General features: G+C 37.7%; 2 protein-coding genes across 10 annotated transcripts in view; both read right to left on the bottom strand.

Moving 5' to 3' along the window:
- Nucleotides 1-10,486, bottom strand: part of per1b (period circadian clock 1b) — a 28,112-nt gene extending 17,626 nt beyond the window's left edge. For 3 of the 8 annotated variants that reach the window (XR_014533622.1, XM_083541230.1, XM_083541232.1), the window contains exon 1: nt 10,166-10,373. The gene's annotated coding sequence lies outside the window, so the exon portion shown is untranslated. Of the gene's footprint in view, nt 1-2,436; nt 2,684-10,165 lie in introns of those variants that run through there. The other 5 variants (XM_083541231.1, XM_083541233.1, XR_014533621.1 and 2 more) reach the window with 4 other exon arrangements.
- A 1,350-nt stretch (nt 10,487-11,836) lies between these two features.
- dthd1 (death domain containing 1) lies at nt 11,837-18,758 on the bottom strand. 2 transcript variants are annotated; one of them, XM_083541263.1, is made up of 10 exons: nt 17,873-18,758; nt 17,130-17,757; nt 15,518-15,836; nt 15,250-15,429; nt 14,247-14,494; nt 13,880-14,029; nt 13,498-13,787; nt 12,587-12,825; nt 12,301-12,358; nt 11,837-12,231 (listed from the first exon to the last, which is right to left on the bottom strand). In XM_083541263.1, the coding sequence occupies exons 1-10, from the start codon at nt 18,225-18,227 to the stop codon at nt 11,918-11,920; spliced, it is 2,781 nt and encodes a 926-aa protein (XP_083397389.1). In that variant the 5' UTR covers nt 18,228-18,758; the 3' UTR covers nt 11,837-11,917. The 2 variants fall into 2 exon arrangements, with proteins under 2 accessions (XP_083397389.1, XP_083397390.1); XM_083541264.1 differs by lacking the exon at nt 17,873-18,758 and having other exon boundaries at nt 17,143-17,311.
- Between the last annotated feature and the right edge of the window lie 113 nt (nt 18,759-18,871).

The raw sequence follows: 18,871 nt of genomic DNA, 5'->3' as shown, positions 1-18,871 counted from the left end.
TATTAAAGCTGTCCTTTAGCCCTAACCTCATCCTCAGACATGTCTGGGTCTCTCTTAGCATAAAAAAAAACTCTGATCTCTACCATTCCTTCAAACACAATTCTGAATACTTGTGTGTTTAATCTGCCACAACCCAGGAGCTGACCTGCCATTGTGAAAAGTTACGCAAATCTCTGAATAAATGTTCTCATATTCACTTAGGACTCTGTGTATAACCTGTCAGTCAAAGACTAATCAATGTTTAAATATGATGAATCAATAGAACCTCTTACTTTGGTTGCATTAAATTATCACCCAGTCTGAATCTTATACACACACACACCATTTTTTTTTCACCAAACTGTATTCTTACAGTGAGATTCCTACAGTATTGGAACAGGTATTTCTAAAGGTCTATCTCGATATGTCTTTTGTGGAAATGTCTAATCTCTTAAGCTCTTTGGTACACAGAGCATGAAGTTGCATTTTTTTTGTTTTTTTTTGTGTGTGTGTGTGTCATTCTTGCATCTTGGATCACTGCTGATGTTATGAAGGATTTTTCTTGCGGTTTTCGACGATGCTTATTTTAGGGTTGACTTATTTACAATGCAGCCATCCACATAGATTTTCGCTTTATACCAGTGTTAGAGATCCACCCACAGAGGTTTTCGGGAGGTTACATCCCGAGTACTGCTTGGCTCGAAGATTATTGCTTATTGGAACCTGCAGTCTGTGGACTTGATTTCCAAGGGAATATTTTAAGACTTGTTAAAAATCATGATAAACAAGTGCAATAAACTGTGACCCTGATCATCATGGAAACAAACTGTTCTTTTTTTTTTTTTTTGCATGTATCCACATACTTGCAGCCACAATCCTCACTGGTTACCTCAGCAACTCAATGTTGAAGGATGCACATGAAAAGAGCGGTAGTGCAACGAAGACATAGCTTTTTTTATTTTTTTATTTCCCTCTTTTTTGATTATGCACTCCTGTGCATTATTGAGATTTATCTTTGAGTTTTGAAATTTTATATACATTGTTCATTGCAATACAGACCTGCCCACATCTACTACTGGGATTAGTTTGAAAATCCCAGACTATACTCTTACTACAAATTTCTTGAGTTGGAGAAGAGCAAAAGAGAGGACAATAAAGACACGGTTGCAAAGATTGAGTTTTATACCAAAATCTTGCCAGATTAAAATTACTTTGCAAGTTGGTAGGTTTGTGTTATCCTGTGATCTGTGCTAAATCCATTAAAAGTCTATAAAAACAAAGTCAAAAGTATATGCACAGATTTTTTTTTTCTTTCACAGCCTAAAGTTATGGGTTAGTTTCAAGAATTTGACTTGTGGTTTAGCTGGAAATCCTGGTGCACTCTTGTATCACAAACAAGTAATGGTGATGGAAAACATGCATCTAAAAATTCTTAATTCCAGCAGCTAGACTGTATGGTGTGGACTTTCCCCCAGCTATTAATACATTTCTCTAAAAATATGATCAACAGTAAGATCATAAGTCAGAAGAATAAGTCAGGTGTGTCAGAACTACAAGCTGCATCTGATAAGATGCCATGTGTAAACATGTCAAGTTTATTTCTATAGCGCTTTACACAACATTGTCTCATAGCAGCTTTACAGAAATCAACAGTTAAGGTGAGTGATGTGTATTTATCCCTGATGAGCAGCAATGGTGACTGTGGCAAGGAAAAACTCCCTTAGATGTTATGAGGAAGAAACCTTGAGAGGAACCAGACTCAAAATTTGGGTGACATCAAGAGTTTGATCATAAATTTTCAACAATACAGAACACTGGAGAGTGAGTAAACATGACTGAGAGAATCAGAGATAAAGAAAGCATGAGTCCCCCCTTTATTATGCACTCCAGATTCTGATATGCTCCCAAAAATATAAAATGGAAAATTCCGCAAATGTTTTAGGAACTGAGATGATACAAAGTATCAAAAATTTGTTTGCACAATCAGATGGTTTTATAATAACATGCATAAGCACAAACGCACCATCTGCGTGTGGTCGTGATGCTCTTCTGATAGAAACGCGTTTTGCATCATGATCAGTCGCCATCAAACACCAACAAAGCCATGAATATGAACATTAATAAACCGGAAGCTCGGTGTGCTGTAACGGAAATCGCATCTCTCTCTATTGAACCGTTTATGTACAGTTTTGAAGTAGGCTATAAGATTGCTCAGCATGCTAACCGGTGTTCGGGCTAATTAGAGAAAAAAACATCAGTCTGCTTTATTACATAAACATTTATGACGAAAGCAGGAGACACAGCCTGATTTGCACGTGTCCTCCAATTGATCATGCACGTCATTCCTCCATCACGTGCAAAAGCTCTTAATCTCTAGGAAGCAGGTAGGCATGTAGGTCTTAACTAGAAACTAAAGCACCTGCAAGTTTACAAACACGTCCCACCGAAACCACTTACATGCGCCCATCGTGCACCAGAACAAACACAGCACTGCGTGCATTCTCTCCGGCTTCTGACCAAAGCAGGCGCTTCTCAACAACGCCGATAAGAACTTCCTCTCCATGGCTGCGACGCCGCGCGCACGTTCGCTGTACCGAGAGCCACGGGTCCACGTGAGCGGGAGCGGCGTTTTAATCCGCCCCTGCGCCAACGCCGACCTATTGCGTAAAAGGCTTTGGGACGGCGCGCGCGCTGATTAGTCGGAAGCTCGCGAGGGGGGAGGAGCAGCGTTCTGGTAAACACAGCGTGCACGTGTACGAAGCGGTGGGTTCCGTCGGGGCTGGGCCAACGCTGATTGGTTGAACTGACTAACCAATCACAAAAGGGCTTTTTATTTCCCAGATGAGCAAATAAATAGTGAGTAAGTGGAGCAGGGTCAGTGTGTCCGACACGATCCCAGATCATTCGAACTCTTTCTTCTCAATCCATTCTAACTCTCGCACACATTTTTCATCTGTGAGTCTTCAGAACATACAAGCAGAGAGCGCGCGCGCACGCACACACGCACACAGACACGCACACAAACACGCACACACACACACACACTTTACATGAATTACCAACTCACACAGAAGGTACAATTTTCATATTTGTACACCATCCTTTTCCCACATAGGCCACAACACACACACACACACACACACACACACACACACACACACGCACACACACACGCACACACACACGCACACACACACGCACACACACACACACACACACACACACACACACACACACACACCAATACACGTAGCCATACGTGGGTTTTTTTTTCTAAACAAAATTCTACCCATATCGATCACACCACTTAAATGTAGTCATACAGTAAGTGCAATTTTCTCCATGTTTTTCACCCAAACTTCATGATCATTAAAAGTCAACAAAAGACTGCACTTCTTAGTTCCATACAATACTTCTCTGTTGTATCAGGTTTATGTAGCTCCGTGTATTGTTCTGCTCTATTATGCTGCACCATTGCCCTGAAAGAATTTCACAACGTGTATGAGCTACGTGTCAATAAAGAATGCAGCAAAGAAAACTAGAATTGCAGAGAAATTACAATCAGCAAGCAGCGAACTCTAATAAGATTTCAGAATGGCAAATATGTTTGGTTTGGAAAGTGGAGAACCAGTGCTAGAAGACCTGAATGTACAAGAAAGATGGAAAACTAAAAAAAAAAAAAAAAAAAAAAAAGGGGATCAGATATTAGAGCATGTTATTCAAAGGAGAAAAAAATAAATAGGAAAATTTTCAATAGGGAAAAAAAAATAGTGGTGCTGAGGAATGTGTTTAAAGAACTCAACCAAGTTGTCTAGAAACTCAATTCTACAGAGAGTTTGAGCTGAAGGACTGATAAGAAAATTACAGCGATCATTGAATGGAGTGTAAACCAGTGTTTTAGCACCTTTCATGTTAGATGGTGACAGCATTTGATGGTGCAAAAAATAAACACAAAAATAAAATGTAAAGAATAATAAGGAAGGAACCATGACACCCTCCCTGATTCTCAGCAGAAGTAGATGTCCCTCATACTGCTGAATGTACATTAGCATGGAGATGCATGTTTAGATCTTGTAAACACAAGCTGGTTTGTGAAACTCATGGATATTGCTTCAGTACACATATGCTGTGTGGAAAACGTCAGAAAAAATATCCAATCAAATGAACATGTTTATAATTACCCTCAAAATCTGACACACCAAATTGAGTCACTGCTTATATTCTTTAAACCATGCATGAACAATGTTCTGCCATGCTGAAGTGTCTTGCTGATTCATCTTTATTATGCAGTTGAAGTGAATATTAAGATGGAGGACCATGATTATCATTTCTCAGGTTATATTCAAGAACCGTAGAAATATTCCTACAGATCTACTGATCTAAATTACTTTTACTTATCTATCATATTATATGGTGCTAACATGAAAATGAATTGTTCTCTTATTAGATAATTAGCAGTGTCCCACATTTAGCCAAATGTTGCCCTCTCTGGAAGAGAACTGCTACTGCAAGCTACTTAAAGAGGAATGTGGTACAGTATAATGTTGGCTGTGCTGATCTCTTCTCCACTGCATGGATTATGTCATGACTGTCAGTGGTCACTTAATCAAACAGATTCAAGGCTGCATCCCGAACTGAACAGTGCGCTATGGACTGTTACTGAAAAGCATTAAACCCACAAGTTAATCATAAACCCACAGTGACAAAGTACACCAGCAGCAAGCCTTTTGAGATGTGGCCTAAATATTTTGCACTCTGAGGACATTATTATCTGTTCCCATTTCCTCAGTATTTCAGAAGTGTTATGAGAGTGAAAAAGTTGATAGTGCACATTGATGTGACTGAATACCAGATGAGTAGGTCGGTGAATTTCACCAAAAACATTGTGCATCTCAGAGGTCAATACAGATGCAATTAGCCCATTCAATTCCATGCTAGCTAAAATACACCATGAAAAACTAAACAATTATGTATGACTAGTTCCGATTTTTTTTTTTAAAGATAAAGTGGCCAGATAGAGGTCTCAGATAGCTATTGTAGTCTATTTCAGTTAAGTTTAATTAAGTAAAATATACAGTTTTTATAATTATTATTTAAGTACACATGCTCACACATACAGTCAGGTACACGATATGTCTAGCTAAGCCCTTTTTATTTGTAGTTCGACCTACAGGATTTAAGGAAAAGCATTCTTTGACGATCTGATGAAAAGTTTTCTTGTTTCCTACTCTTTTGATATCATCCTTTCCCTCTGCTAATTGTGCCATTTTTGTCTTTAGCCATGACCAAATATAATTCAGTACCATAATCATACATTCTAAGAGTTAGTTTGCATGACAATTAACATCTTTCCACAAGTATTGTCTTTGGCCCTACACCGTCACTGAAGGACAATCGAAAGAAAACCATTAATAGCCCACAGAAAAACTGCACATATGTTTATATTAAGCAAAGTCATGTTTTATTGTGACCATATAATTTCAGCTTTGTTACTGTTTTACTGCACACCCCCTTAGTTTGCCACTAATAACCAGAATCTGCAACAGATTCTGTCGCACAAAAGGGATTTTCTCAGTTTGTGAGAATTACTGTAGAGGACATGTTCAAGTACTGCTTTGAAGCACCTTTAATCATTTAATGCACTTCGGTTGAACTTTGGAAACTTGCAATTAAAAATAGTACACAGCTGCTGTAATACAAACGAGTGAAGGCTTAAATGGTGATACTCTGTTATTGGCCACTTGTGCTACTGACTTCTCCCATCTAACTCAAAAGGACTGGGGACCAGAGGGCTTTTGTTCTTCACGATAGCTGATAAAGCCACAACAACTACAATTTCTTGATAAGCTAAATGTTTTTGCCTACCATAGCTCTAACCCATGTACTATAAAATGGCTTTTATGCCTTAATAAATACAATAGTAAGAGTCATGCAAAAGAGAACACAAAGGAAGAACAAAGATAAACGGATATGCTTAGACAGAATGCTGTTAAATGTTATCATTTGCAAATGAGAGTGAAATATGTTAATATAAATGAATGAAGTGTCAAGTGGGGACTAATTCAGCTTCTGAATAAAAATGTGTTTATGTTAAAAGTGCTCATGAAACCACGATTAGTGTTTTGTGGCTTTATGTATGAGCCTCATGGGTTACAAATTATTTTTAGTTTATAAATTATTTAGGAACCTTTTTGATAATATTGTACATATTGTACTTGTCCACTCAGCATCCAGTCATGTGTATTTTTTGTAGTCATAATCAAACTATGATTACAGTATCAGCTACTTCGCATTAAACATGAGTCATTTATGCATGTATCCTGCATGTTTTTTCCCCATTTAAAACCCTCTTACATATTTAATTTTTTAAATGTTTGTGCCTGTAATACACTGAAAAAAACAGTTTCAATCCAAGGCAATGGTTGGAAATCTACTTGAAGCCAAACTAGACAAAGTCAAAATTCTCTTAACCAAAATTTCTGCTTGTTAGGAGTTATTCTGTATCTCAAACATAACTTCAGCCAAGCCAAAATGAGATACATTAATACAACACATACATTTACAGCTTTCAAGCCAATTCACTTAGACACTTGGATCTAATAGGAACTGGTCCAGTTGTCAAATTTTTTTGCAAGAAAAACCTACCAGAACAAACGAGACAAAGATCAAGATGTTTAAACAATCATCTAAACGCAACAACTTTTAAGTAAATCGCTCGTGCAATAAGTTGCTTTGGTCACCCATGTGCATCAAAAGAAACCCTTCCTTTCATAAGTGTGACTCATTTTGTATATTCAGGTTAGAGTTACTTTGATTCAATAGAGGTGGGTGGCTGCAGATGGCGATATGAAAATGGCTTCTCATAAGTTTTGAGATTGGCATTTATTTATTACAAGTAATTCTTGTGAACTTCACACTTGGGACTTTTTCACCTTCATACAACCCCTAGTACGTAATGTCAATTAATGATGAAGAAACAGTATTTCTCTAAATACATTTATACCGACCTGCAAAAATTCATAATATCATACAGTGCGTTTCTCCAAAACAAACACTTATTTCACCACAAATGTGAAAATTTCAAAGTGCTGCTTACATTTTGTACATTTGTATGTTGAGGCTTTTATGCACAGTTGTACATTTGTTCTTGCAGTATTTTGTAATTTACAGTTTATTCTCCAGCAACTATTAACACAAAATTACCTTTTAAAAATATATCTGGTAATTTCATAACTAATTTTCTTAAATGGGTTGTACGTCATTTCAAACACTGGTCTGGGTACCACAGGTTTTCTAACATCTTAAAGTCAATCAGCCCCAGCTAAAGCTGCCCCTCATGAGGTAAGCATCTGCTTGGCATTTAAGTTCTCTCACACAATTCTCCTAAAAACCTTCCTGATGACTTGTCACTGGCTGCAAAGTTATCTGGAAATGTGCTGTTGGTTGCCATGTATAAGATGTATCGACAAGGTAGTCATTTTTTCCTACCATCTTAATCATTTTCTATTTGCATGCATTTCCTAATTGACTAAAAACCAGCTCTGAGAAAGCAAATCTTTGCCATTCTTTAAATGCTTCTGGAATATTTACTGCCTCAAACTGACTCAAATGTCATCAGATCTTATAAACATTCGACATATGGTTTTAAAAATAAAATAATGACCATGCAAAAAGAGTTTTATTCAAACCAGAATAAAGCATTCAATAAATGAGCACCAAAATCCCGTGTGAGAACACCACCGAAAAACATCATCTTTATTTCTAACAGTCATTAAAGTAATTCCTGTTGTGATTTTATTTTGTTGTGTGCCACAGGAGCCCCCGTCCTGATGCACACGTGTCTAATATAAATTACAATTTATTTTAAAGGATACAGCAATCAAACATAGCAACTTTTCGAAAGAAATTGTTGGTAATTGTAATACAAACTAGCGTTAATAAAACACTATTAAAAATAGAATAATGTAAGCTTTTTGTAAGTATAGTGTGCAATATAGACTTTGAAATTGGATGTAACAAAACCGCAACCCTGTAACATCAATATTCATTGAGGTAATGCTGACGTACATCTAACATGGAAGTAGTTTGTTTGGTTCTCCTCCCATTGCATGCCCTCACCTTGTGTGTACGTTATGTTTACAACCAACTCATAGTAACAAATCCATCCAAAAGCTAGTTCACAGCAGGTTTTTCCTGTAACAAAGTAGTCAACTATAAGCCTACTGTTGTAAGTGACGATTAATTAAATGAAGCACCTAAAATGCAGTTGAAACTTGTAATTCCCCACCTCCAGGTAGTAAAACCACAGAGACAACACACCCTCTACTTAATATTTTAACTTGTCATCTTGAGCGTGTGTTTCAAATGATCAGCTCATTTCCTGTATACAGTGAAATAAAATCAACATGGACACACACACACACACTGTGAACAGTGTAATGTCAACCTACTCTACTCATAAACATGTTTACGCACAGGGTACTATTGTGTTACTCTTACTGGACTAATATCTGTTTTGAGAAGGTAACCATCAATGTTAAAATGGATTTAACCAGTGTTAGCTGGCTAGTACCTTGATAACACTAGTCATTGTTGTTGCTGTCCTGCATTTAAGTCCGAAATGCCACTCAGCTATGAAATACTAACTGTAAAAGTGCAGTTAAAGTAGCATTTAATGTTTTATAGCTTTAGAGTTTCATGAGCTTTACATGTTCTGATAGAGCAAACAAAAGATACACTTTCCTAATGATGGTCATGTGTTTTTTTTCCCCACTGCACCTACTAAACGTGCCACGGTAGGACATGTCATTTCAAACTTCAAATTAACACTAACAAGCCACCACAAACAACATACCCATTTTATTTTTTTATTAGAGGTCGACTGATAAATTAAACAGTAGTTTTTAAAAAGGGCACCGGATTAAAAAAAACAAAAACAAAAAAAAACCTAACACTCCACGTTATATAGTACTGAACTTTATTACAAAAAAGTACTGAATCATAAGAATGTGCTAAATAAAATAATTATATTAAAAATATTGAGGAAAATAAGACATGCAAAAAGTAACACTACAAATAAAGAAAAAATTACATCTAAAATGAAAAAAAAAAGAAAAAAAAAAGAGATTCGCCACTAGAGGCCGCTCTGTATGACTGAATAGAGGTAGTACTGTATAACGCATCCCGGAAAAACTATCTGTATGGATTTTTGCAGATAACCGATAGTTCCAGTATAATAAATATGTGCATGATAAATCAGATCCATGATATTTCTATCACCATCAGTTTTAAACCACCTTAAATTGTTATTGATTTACTGTTTACTGCCATAAGCATATTTTGTATATACACCTTTTTTCTCATATATATCTTTACATATTCTTATATTTTATATAGTTTTATACTTTATTTATCTGCCTTCTTGTTCTTTGTTTTATTTTTCTCCCCATCCTATTCCCTCATGCCAGACTATCGTAAAAAGGATTTCACTGCATGTCGTACCCTGTATGTATGTTTATGTGACAAATAAAATTTAATTTGATCCACCATACATGGCAAAATTACAAATTAATAGATATTGCTGCTTTAAACAAACAACAAACTGAAAGTTGACTCGGGCTTCACCTGCTCAGTCAAAATGGTCGAATAAAGTCCATCTTATTTGGTCATCTGATGCTTATTTGCACATAACACATGAATAAGCTATTTAAAAAAAAACAGCTGTTGCCAATATCATATATTTAAGTGACATGTTTTGTTTTGCATTTGGATGTGATGGGTGTAATTGTTTGTAATGTATGTTTGGGTGCTGCAGGTGGAGTTAGTATGGGCTCGCTGGGCTGTGAGCATTATGCTGTCCTAAGCTGTTTTACTCAGCAGGGTTTGCTGGTTAGTAGGATCTGAGTTACCCCTACATGTTGGGACTACGATCATGCTGCTTTAGGCAGCAATCTCAATCTCGCCCTTTGAGTGAAGTGGGATATTAATATGTCTACATAACATCACCAAAATAGTAACAATGACTAAGTCATCGTTTTACCATCCGGCACAGACAGATATAAAATATCATACAAACACATGATTTCAGTCAGATCTCCAGTAAAATGACAAACAAACCGCTTTTAAACAGCACAAAAACATCACAACAGGGAAGTCTAGATCACGATATTAAAATGACTGATCTTACCTCTCCAGCCCTGCAGAGAAGACTCTTCTCTTAGATCTCCTGTTTCGATCCAGTCTCAAAATTAGATCTGTTTTAAGGTGGGTTTTTCACGTTTGCTTCAAGGTCGCTCTTGAGCGCTGATTGTGTAGCACACTTTTCGCTTCCCTGTGCCACACCAGACACGCAGTAGTCCACGTTCCTGCGCGTTCCAACGCAAGTTGGTAGAATACGCCTTTCCCATTGGCTGCCCGCGCTCCCAAATCCACCCAATTCACGCCCAGGCCTGCGCTGATTGGCTGCTGGAGGAGGAGCTTGCCGCACGCGGCCCATCAGTCACGTTGCAGCGTGCCTGCTCCAAAAGAAGACGTAACTGGCGCGGACTTCGAGGCTGTCCAGGGGCCGATGCGGTTCTAATATACGCGCTTACAATCAGATCTGCGCTTATATACAGTCACTGAGAGCCGAGAGAACGTTTTTAATAATTCGCATCGTGTATCATTAATAATTTCCACCTGAAAAAGGACAATTTTGGAGGATGAATTTACATTGCTGTATTTTATACTTCATTATAACATATCATTACATTTTTGTTTTAAAAAGTGCGACGTTCCACCTCAGATTATTTACTTGATTAAGCAAAACATGAAAAATTTGGATTTTATGTTCATTTGAATTAAAAGTATAATTTTTATCTGGTGAATTAAAACATCACTTTGATTGCTACTCCTGCATGACTTCGCTGGTCTGTCACATCAAAACATTACGGTAAGTTTCCTAAAGCCAGTGCATCCACTGCTCCACGTGCCTCAAGTGCTACGTGACGGTGACGTCACTGATTCGACCAAAAGCAACCCAAGTCACGCGGACGGCGGGGTGCTAGGAAGCGCATGCGCACTGGCGAACCGCGGTCTGAAAACGTGCATGCAGTATTATTATGATATAAGGAAACGTAACTATACTTATTTAGTATGAAGTCTCATGATAATATAATTACATAAGCTTAATCAGAGTGAGCCATAGCAGGTTATCTATCTATTTCACAGAGAACTGTAGGAAGTTCATGGCCAAGCGTGCTGTAGGAAATGTTATTAACGTTACAACGCTGCCATCTGCTGGTCTAGGTGGGCAACATCACTTGTCTGGGGTTGCTTTAGTTTTAGGTGTTTGGAAATGTGTTGGAAAATTTGATCAGTTTTTTTTTTATTTTCTCTCATAGCAACACAACCCCATATTTAGATATCCTACTTACAATGTTGCATTTATTTGTGTCAAGCTCAACAACTCTTTTATTAAAAATGAACAGAATGAATAAAATTTCCCATCGTGAGAGCTGATAAAATAATTACACTTTCGATTTCATGTTCATATTGTTTCTGTGCTTCTCATCTCACTCCTTTCCACTGCACACCCTTTTCTTAGCAGTTCTGCAGCCAGCTCTGGTCTGCCGATTCGGACCCGGACCCTAACCCTAACCCTAACCCAAGCGTGCTGTAGGAAATGTTATTAACGTTACAACGCTGCCATCTGCTGGTCTAGTTGGGCAACATCACTTGTCTGGGGTTGCTTTAGTTTTAGGTGTTTGGAAATGTGTTGGAAAATTTGATCAGTTTTTTTTTTTCTCTCTTAGCAACACAACCCCATATTTAGATATCCTACTTACAATGTTGCATTTATTTGTGTCAAGCTCAACAACTCTTTTAATAAAAATGAACAGAATTAATAAAATTTCCCATCGTGAGAGCTGATAAAATAATTACACTTTCGATTTCATGTTCATATTGTTTCTGTGCTTCTTATCTCACTCCTTTCCACTGCACACCCTTTTCTTAGCAGTTCTGCAGCCAGCTCTGGTCTGCCGATTCGGGTCAGACAGTGGGCAAGCAAAGGGGATTTTGGTGTGATGGAAGGCAGTGCTTGTCTCCATGTGGTCAGGATGTGGAAAATCTGCAGTGCGAGGCTGTTCGGGGCTCTGAGACGGGCCAGCTGGACAGATGAGCGGCGCAGGCGAAGGCACATGACCAGCAGGGATGCATCTTCTTCAGACAGCTCACTACAGAGCCAGGCTAGCAGCTCATCACAGAGGGGCTCTAGCAGAAGCAAAGAATAAGGGTGCATAAAAATTCACAGCGAGGGCGGATTTAAATATTTCTACTTACCTGCCTGATCATGCTGCAAGAATTTTGCACTGATTGGCCGAGATAGGGTTTTCACTGTCTGGAAAATAAGACAACAACAAATTCTTGTCATAACAAAAATCAATGGGATCTCTTTGAGCTAGAGTAAAACTGTCCCATTATATTATAGGTCAGGGAAAGAGGTAGAAGTATTATACCAGATCAACTCAAATAAATTTTTATCAAGTTTTGGATCATAAAAGGAAAAAATTTGAACATGTTACAAGCATTACAATATAATCTAAACCTAAGCTTTGCATTGTATCACCTTTGGAAGAGTGAGTGGCAGCTTACAGACCGGTGGTCCTAAGCAATATTCTTCTGATATTACTGCTTTGTCTTCCTTCCAAACCAACTGATCTTTGGGGATATGGAACAGTAGAGCCATGCCTTTGTAATAAGGTGAACTATAGTTTCCAAATGAATCCATTTCCTTCAGCTGCAAACACAGCCAATTCCTCCTCTGAATGTGAAATGTAATGGTTCGAGGCTTTGTGCACTGGTCACCTGTACAAACAAGTACATGTTGTCACAAATCCAACAAGAACCCAAATTATACTAAATATGCAGTTCACAGTAATGTAACTCTAGAAGAAATGGTAAAAAGCTTCATCACTGAGCTTTGTATGTTTATATGTTCAGAATATAAAAAAAACGCACACACACAACTAAACACTGTAGTTTCTCTGTAACAAAATAAGCTATATACAAGCTATTTATAACAAATAACAATATATTTTTATGTCTAATTAACTTAAAAAGAGAGCAAATGCTGAGGTAACAGCTGTTTATCTTTGTCTTATGTAAGTTCTAACAGGAACTAACTTGTTTCATGGGCTTTCAACAACATACTGTATCTATGAAAAAAATGTATGACGTATCATTCTTTTTTTTAAAAGAAGGTGGTAACTGGTGGCAATTATTTGTGATATCAGAGGAATGAAGCACTTTGGGTGATAAATATGAAACTTTTGGTTGGTAAGGTCACTTCATAATGACCCATCATTGAATATTTCTCTATAACAGCATGTCTTGTGTTTTATTTCCTACTTATTAGCTATCTTTTGTTAAATTAGTGGTGTAACTCAATGGTTTGAGTAATGAGGGAGGTTTTGGGAAAGCTGATTGATTCAGGCAGAGCACGTATTGTGAAAAAATACTGTATGATCCTTGAGGTACCTGTGCTGCAAATGTTCCCACTGAATTTTATCAGGAGCTGCTCCCCTTCCTTCATCAGTATCTCAGCAGATTGCTCTGCAGACTCACAGTAAGCCTGGGTATGGAGCTCAGCCAGCCCCCAGTTCAGATCTCTACTGGGCAGAACAGCCAGAATCACACTACTGGGGTCCTCCTGCCTTTTGTGGATGGCTATGGATACTGTACAGGTTCTTAATAAGTCCTGCAGCTCCTCAGCTAATAACACCAAGCAAGAAGGTCTTACAGATGAGAACAGACGAAAAACTATAAGCCTAGAGAAAAGAAGACCATTCAATCAGCACAAACGATTCCATTAGCTCCCAGTTAAGTGTAGATATATTCTCCTATATTGTTGAAAAGATACCTTTCATAGTTTTCCAAGACCTCAAAAGAAACAAGGTCAGTCTGCAGATTCTTCACAGAGACTTTATCCAGAACAATCCAGTACTTTCTTTTCCATCCGAGGACAACCAGCTGATCTTTAGTCAGCCTTTTGGTTGCCTTTACTGAAGCACTTAAATCCCTTATTTGGAAACGAAGTACAAATATAAAGAAGATATATATATATATATATATATATATATATATATATATATATATATATATATATATATATATATATATATATATATATATATATGTGTGTGTGTATGATGAATGATCCTTTAATGTAATTTGTCTTAGCTGTAAATAATTCTGCCGCATAGCAAAGAAAAAGTAGATGTCTCTACCTGACCTGATGTGATGAGATTTTGTCAGGCATTAGAGCTGTGCCATCAGAGTAAGTGTAGCTTTTCTCATCCCCTGTATTCATCTTTTTAGGTTCAGGAGGACAGGGAAGTGTTAGTGTCAAAGGTTGTAGAGGGCTTACAGTTAAAGGGTGATTCAGATACAGTAGTGGGCTAGTGGTGAGAATTGGGTTACAGGAATCATTTCTGCACTTCAGTGTAGACAAGAGCATAGCATCTACAGGCTGCACCTGAGGAGTTAAAAAGGAATAAAACAGTGTTTTGAAACAGTGTATTTGTCATTTCCATCCAATGCTGTATGATTAGTGGTTATAGACAGCTCTCTGGTTCTATGGACAGAATATATCGATAATGCAACAATATTTAAGAGTCATGTATTTCATTGCTTTGCATTGTACGAGAGCACCTGACTTTAACTTGTGCATTTTTTGTCTAGTGTTTCCTAAATAGTTTCCTAAATACCTGAATTACTTAGTTTTCTATCCAAACACTAGCTAGCTTTATTAAAACTTGTAACATATATTTGTTTAAATTCAAGTAAAGTGGAAAGAAGTCAATTCTGAAATGTCAGACTGCGGGTTATGGACTTTTACAAATGTACTATGTACATTTTTCCTAAAAAACATTGTATGAATATGAGTAAAGTATTGTCTAAAGGAAACGGAAAATAAATTTGATTCCTTAGGATACTTATGAAGAATAAGAATTTCTGGAAAATGAATAGATCTATGGAGCAATGGTGTCAGTAATGCTGTTGAGTGAGTGTGTGTATGCTTTCCTAGTATCGATTTGTGTCCGAGCCATGATGTATTCCTGCCTCACACACAGTTTCTTTTTGATCCACCACAACCAGGTAAAATATTTACTAAAGATGAATGAATGGTGATCATTTGTCTATATATGTTTTTAACAACATACAGAATCTGTAAATGTAGGAATGTAGGACTTATGTGTGACTGATAGTCCATGTTTAATTTAGAAGTACCATTGCTTGGGCAACCACCGGTGTGTTAAAAGATCCTGGTGGATAGTCTAGGCATATCCTGGAGTCCACACTCAGTTTGAGACACAGACCTCTCTTTGGGATTGTGAATGTCTCCCTCTGTAAACGTGATAAGACTGCAAAAACACCAAGAGTGTACACCCTCACCACTGTGAATGTACCCTGAGAAAAAACAGACCAAATGTTAAAAAAAATCAGTGCTGATTATATGATATTCATTAATCGAACAATGTCATTTGCTATCACAGACCCTGCAGCCTCCATAGATGCCCTCAGTGGCTGTCGGGGTGACATAACTGATCCTCTTTTTTTGGTCCACCACTTTTACCACAACCTCACGGTAATTCAGGCGGTAACAAGCCTGAAAAGGCACAGCTACAGTAAGCGGGAAAGGACACTTTGTGCCGCTGAAGTTATCAAGTTTAAACACACTGCTGACCAGCTCCTCTGACCCGGACACCATGAGAGAGCTGAGGCTGTCAACTGCCTTACATGTGATGACCTTTGTGACATCCAGGGGGGCAGTTATATAGCACAGGACTTTGGAGGATCTGTCTGAATCAGTCAAACTGTGAGAAAAAAAGTTTTGGATTAATTCTAAGCGATGCAGCCAGATTTCCTTTAGGAGATGCATTTTTAAATATTGCATGTGCCAATGAACATATCTGAAGAAAATTACAAACAAAAATGGATAAAATTAAAATCATTAAACATTGGTAAACATTGTATTAAATGCCATATAGGTGCACTTTGTAGGTATACAGTTATACAATATATATTGTGCCTGGATTAATATGCAGGTTAAGTGGTGCTGAAGACCCCGGTCTATTAATAATCAAATAATTTGACCCAATTTTTTTGTAATTAAGGTTCTATATGATTAGTGAATTTAAGTGCCACAGGTGGCAGTAACGTTCATTTACAGCTCCAGGGTCCTTAGTTCAATCCTTAAAACAGGGGTACTGGCAGTGTGGAGCCTCACATGTTCTTCCAGGATTTGTGTAGATTTCCTTCAAGTTCTCTGGTTTCCTCCCACCTAACGTTCAAAACATGCCAGAGGATGGACTACTGTAAAGTTTAGAAATGTTAATGTTTATGTTACCCAGGTTTGGACTGGTATTCCTTGAGGAATGTCACTTTTTAGCCAATATTCCCTGGATAGGCTTTGCATTCAGTGCAACCCTGACCAAGAAAAATTGATGATTGAAGAAAAACAATTTCATGAATTTTCCTAATGATTTTATTTCTTAGTCTACTGGGAAAAAAATGCTTTTCGAATCATATAATGACAAACATTTCAGTTTTTATTACAATTGTGGAATAATGCTGCATTCTGGTGCTCATTGGAAGATTGTAAATACTGTACTAACGCTAATACCTTTACTTTAAATAAAAACAGAGATACTTAACCTGTTCTATTAATTTATTTATAAAAATTAAACAAGAATATACCTATTGCATTTGGGAATGCATTCTTGTATATAATCTTTTCACATTTAGACTTTACCATGACTGTTTCCTGTAGCGTGAACATAAAAGAAAAAAACACATTAAATTCTACAAAAGATTGAAAAGAATTATCTCTAAAAGGGTACAGTCGGGTTTTACTACTTGGAAATGTGAAAAATTCATTTGTCATATCTTATAAAATCATATATAATCCAGAATCCGGTCTCTCACTCTGCTGGAAACTCAAATAGGAAAACTCAAATTAGAAACCATAGTGACGTAATGATTGTAGCTGTGCCTGTCTGTTAAGTATGAACTTGCTAAATTATTTTAACTATGGACATTGTACAGAAAACTCTTACACTTGATACACTTTTACAGTCATACAGGAAAAACAGCAAAAGATACTTTACCCTACTGTAATACATTCGTGTGTCCAGCTTATGCATTCATCCATAATCACTGTGCTGGGTATCTCTGCCTTCTTGTATACATCATCCTCCTGTAAGGGTTCTTTTTCCACCTCTCCAGCATCCTCTCCAAAAGGTCCAAGGACATCATTTCTAGGTCTCTTCAGAATGCTGTCCTCTTCTCGTCTTTCAAGGTCAGTTGGGCATTCATTTAACAGTTCATGTGGGCTAGTCTTTCTCTCAAACGCAGCATGGGTCTCTGCTAGTGTATGCCTTAAAGGACATGTTGGATTGCTTTGAAGGACACATTTCTGAATACCAAAAAGGGGCAAAACATTTGAGGTGCACTCTTGGCCAGTATTTTCAGGGTCACACTGCTCTTTAAAAAATATCTGTGGAAGGATTAGCCTGTCCTTTGAATGAGTCATAAGATCATGAATCACAAGATCGTCCCTTGTTGTCTCAGCATCTGTATTTTGCAGTTTTGCTCCAGAAATGATGCTGAGCGCACTATCCAATTTATTTGTGATCATCAACAGTGTCTTCTCAATGCTGTACACGTCTCCCAAAACACTTTGAATCAGATCACTGATGTAGACATGGTTGTGAAAATTACCTTCTTTGGAGGTTCCTGTAGGGAAATTGATTACAAAAATCTTTTATTTTACCATGCCACTGAGTACAAATAATAATAAAAAATGCATGCAAAAAGCTAAGAAGGACTTGCTCTTAATAACAAAACTTACCCAGGTGTTTTGCTTGAGACTCTCTCTTTGGGAGCATGTTTCCATGATTTGCATGCATGTCTTGCTCCAGGAACATGTGTACTGTTGTGCTTAGTATTTCTCTCAAAGAGCCTACTCTGTGTTTGTGTTGCACACTCCACTCCTTAAAAAGATGGAGAACTTTCCTAAGAGCTGTTGCTGAATCTCCATGCCCAGGAGGATGCACAGAAGCTTGGGTAAACGTTGAGCCAGGTGCCTCTGTGTTGCTGGTTCTCTCTGAATGTAATAGTTCATCTAGTCTTTGGATTATAACTTGCAGCATGTTCAGAATTTTGTCCTCAGGACATGATCCAAAATTAAGATTTCCCCTCAGCATTGTGGATCCGACAACTGGCTCCTGTCAAAGTCTATTTTTTAGAAAATACCACTGACTGCCTGTGATTCTGTTTTGTTCAGTCTTCCCCTTTCTATCTTTGTCTGTTCTCTCAGATTTGGCAGTATTTACAGTTTTGGTGTAGTAAAAATGGGTGACCATAGCAATAAGAGGGTGTGCCTAAAGACAAAGCGGGCCCTTAGCAACGAAGGACCCTAAAAAAAGAGTAATGGGTATGTCTAAGAATGGCCTCTGCTCTGACAGGCTGCACATAAAATGCTTTTTAGTCTTCGTCAGACATTTATGCCTCTGTCGCACTCTCTCACTCTCTCGGTCTGTCTCACTTTCTCTGCCTACATTAACATTTTCTTATAAATACCAATGACCTCATTATAAATAAGCAGGAACATACATATATTTCATATATAGGATGAAAGCTACATGTTCACATTAAGTGTATGCCTATTTTCTCTCTCTCTCTCTCTCTCTCTCTCTCTCTCTCTCTCTCTCTCTCTCTCTCTCTCTCTCTCTCTCTCTCTCTCTCTCTCTCTCTCTCTCTCTCTCTCTCTCTCTCTCTCTCTCTCTCTCTCTCTCTCTCTCTCTCTCTCTCTCTCTCTCTCTCTCTCTCTCTCTCTCTATAGCTCTCT

The sequence above is a fragment of the Silurus aristotelis genome (genome assembly GCF_946808225.1).
Source record: "Silurus aristotelis genome assembly, chromosome: 5".
Taxonomy (NCBI): Eukaryota; Metazoa; Chordata; class Actinopteri; order Siluriformes; family Siluridae; genus Silurus; species Silurus aristotelis.
This window is presented reverse-complemented; position numbering and strand designations above follow the sequence as displayed.

What these genes read in the sequence shown, in the direction of transcription:
- dthd1 (XM_083541263.1), bottom strand. Translation starts at nt 18,227, where the DNA reads ATGCTGAGGGGAAATCTTAATTTTGGATCATGTCCTGAGGACAAAATT. An exon ending in GTCTCAAGCAAAACACCTGG is followed by an intron (nt 17,758 to 17,872) that starts GTAAGTTTTGTT and finishes ATTTCCCTACAG; the next exon opens with GAACCTCCAAAGAAGGTAAT. An exon ending in TGCCACTCACTCTTCCAAAG is followed by an intron (nt 12,359 to 12,586) that starts GTGATACAATGC and finishes CTTATTTTCCAG; the next exon opens with ACAGTGAAAACCCTATCTCG.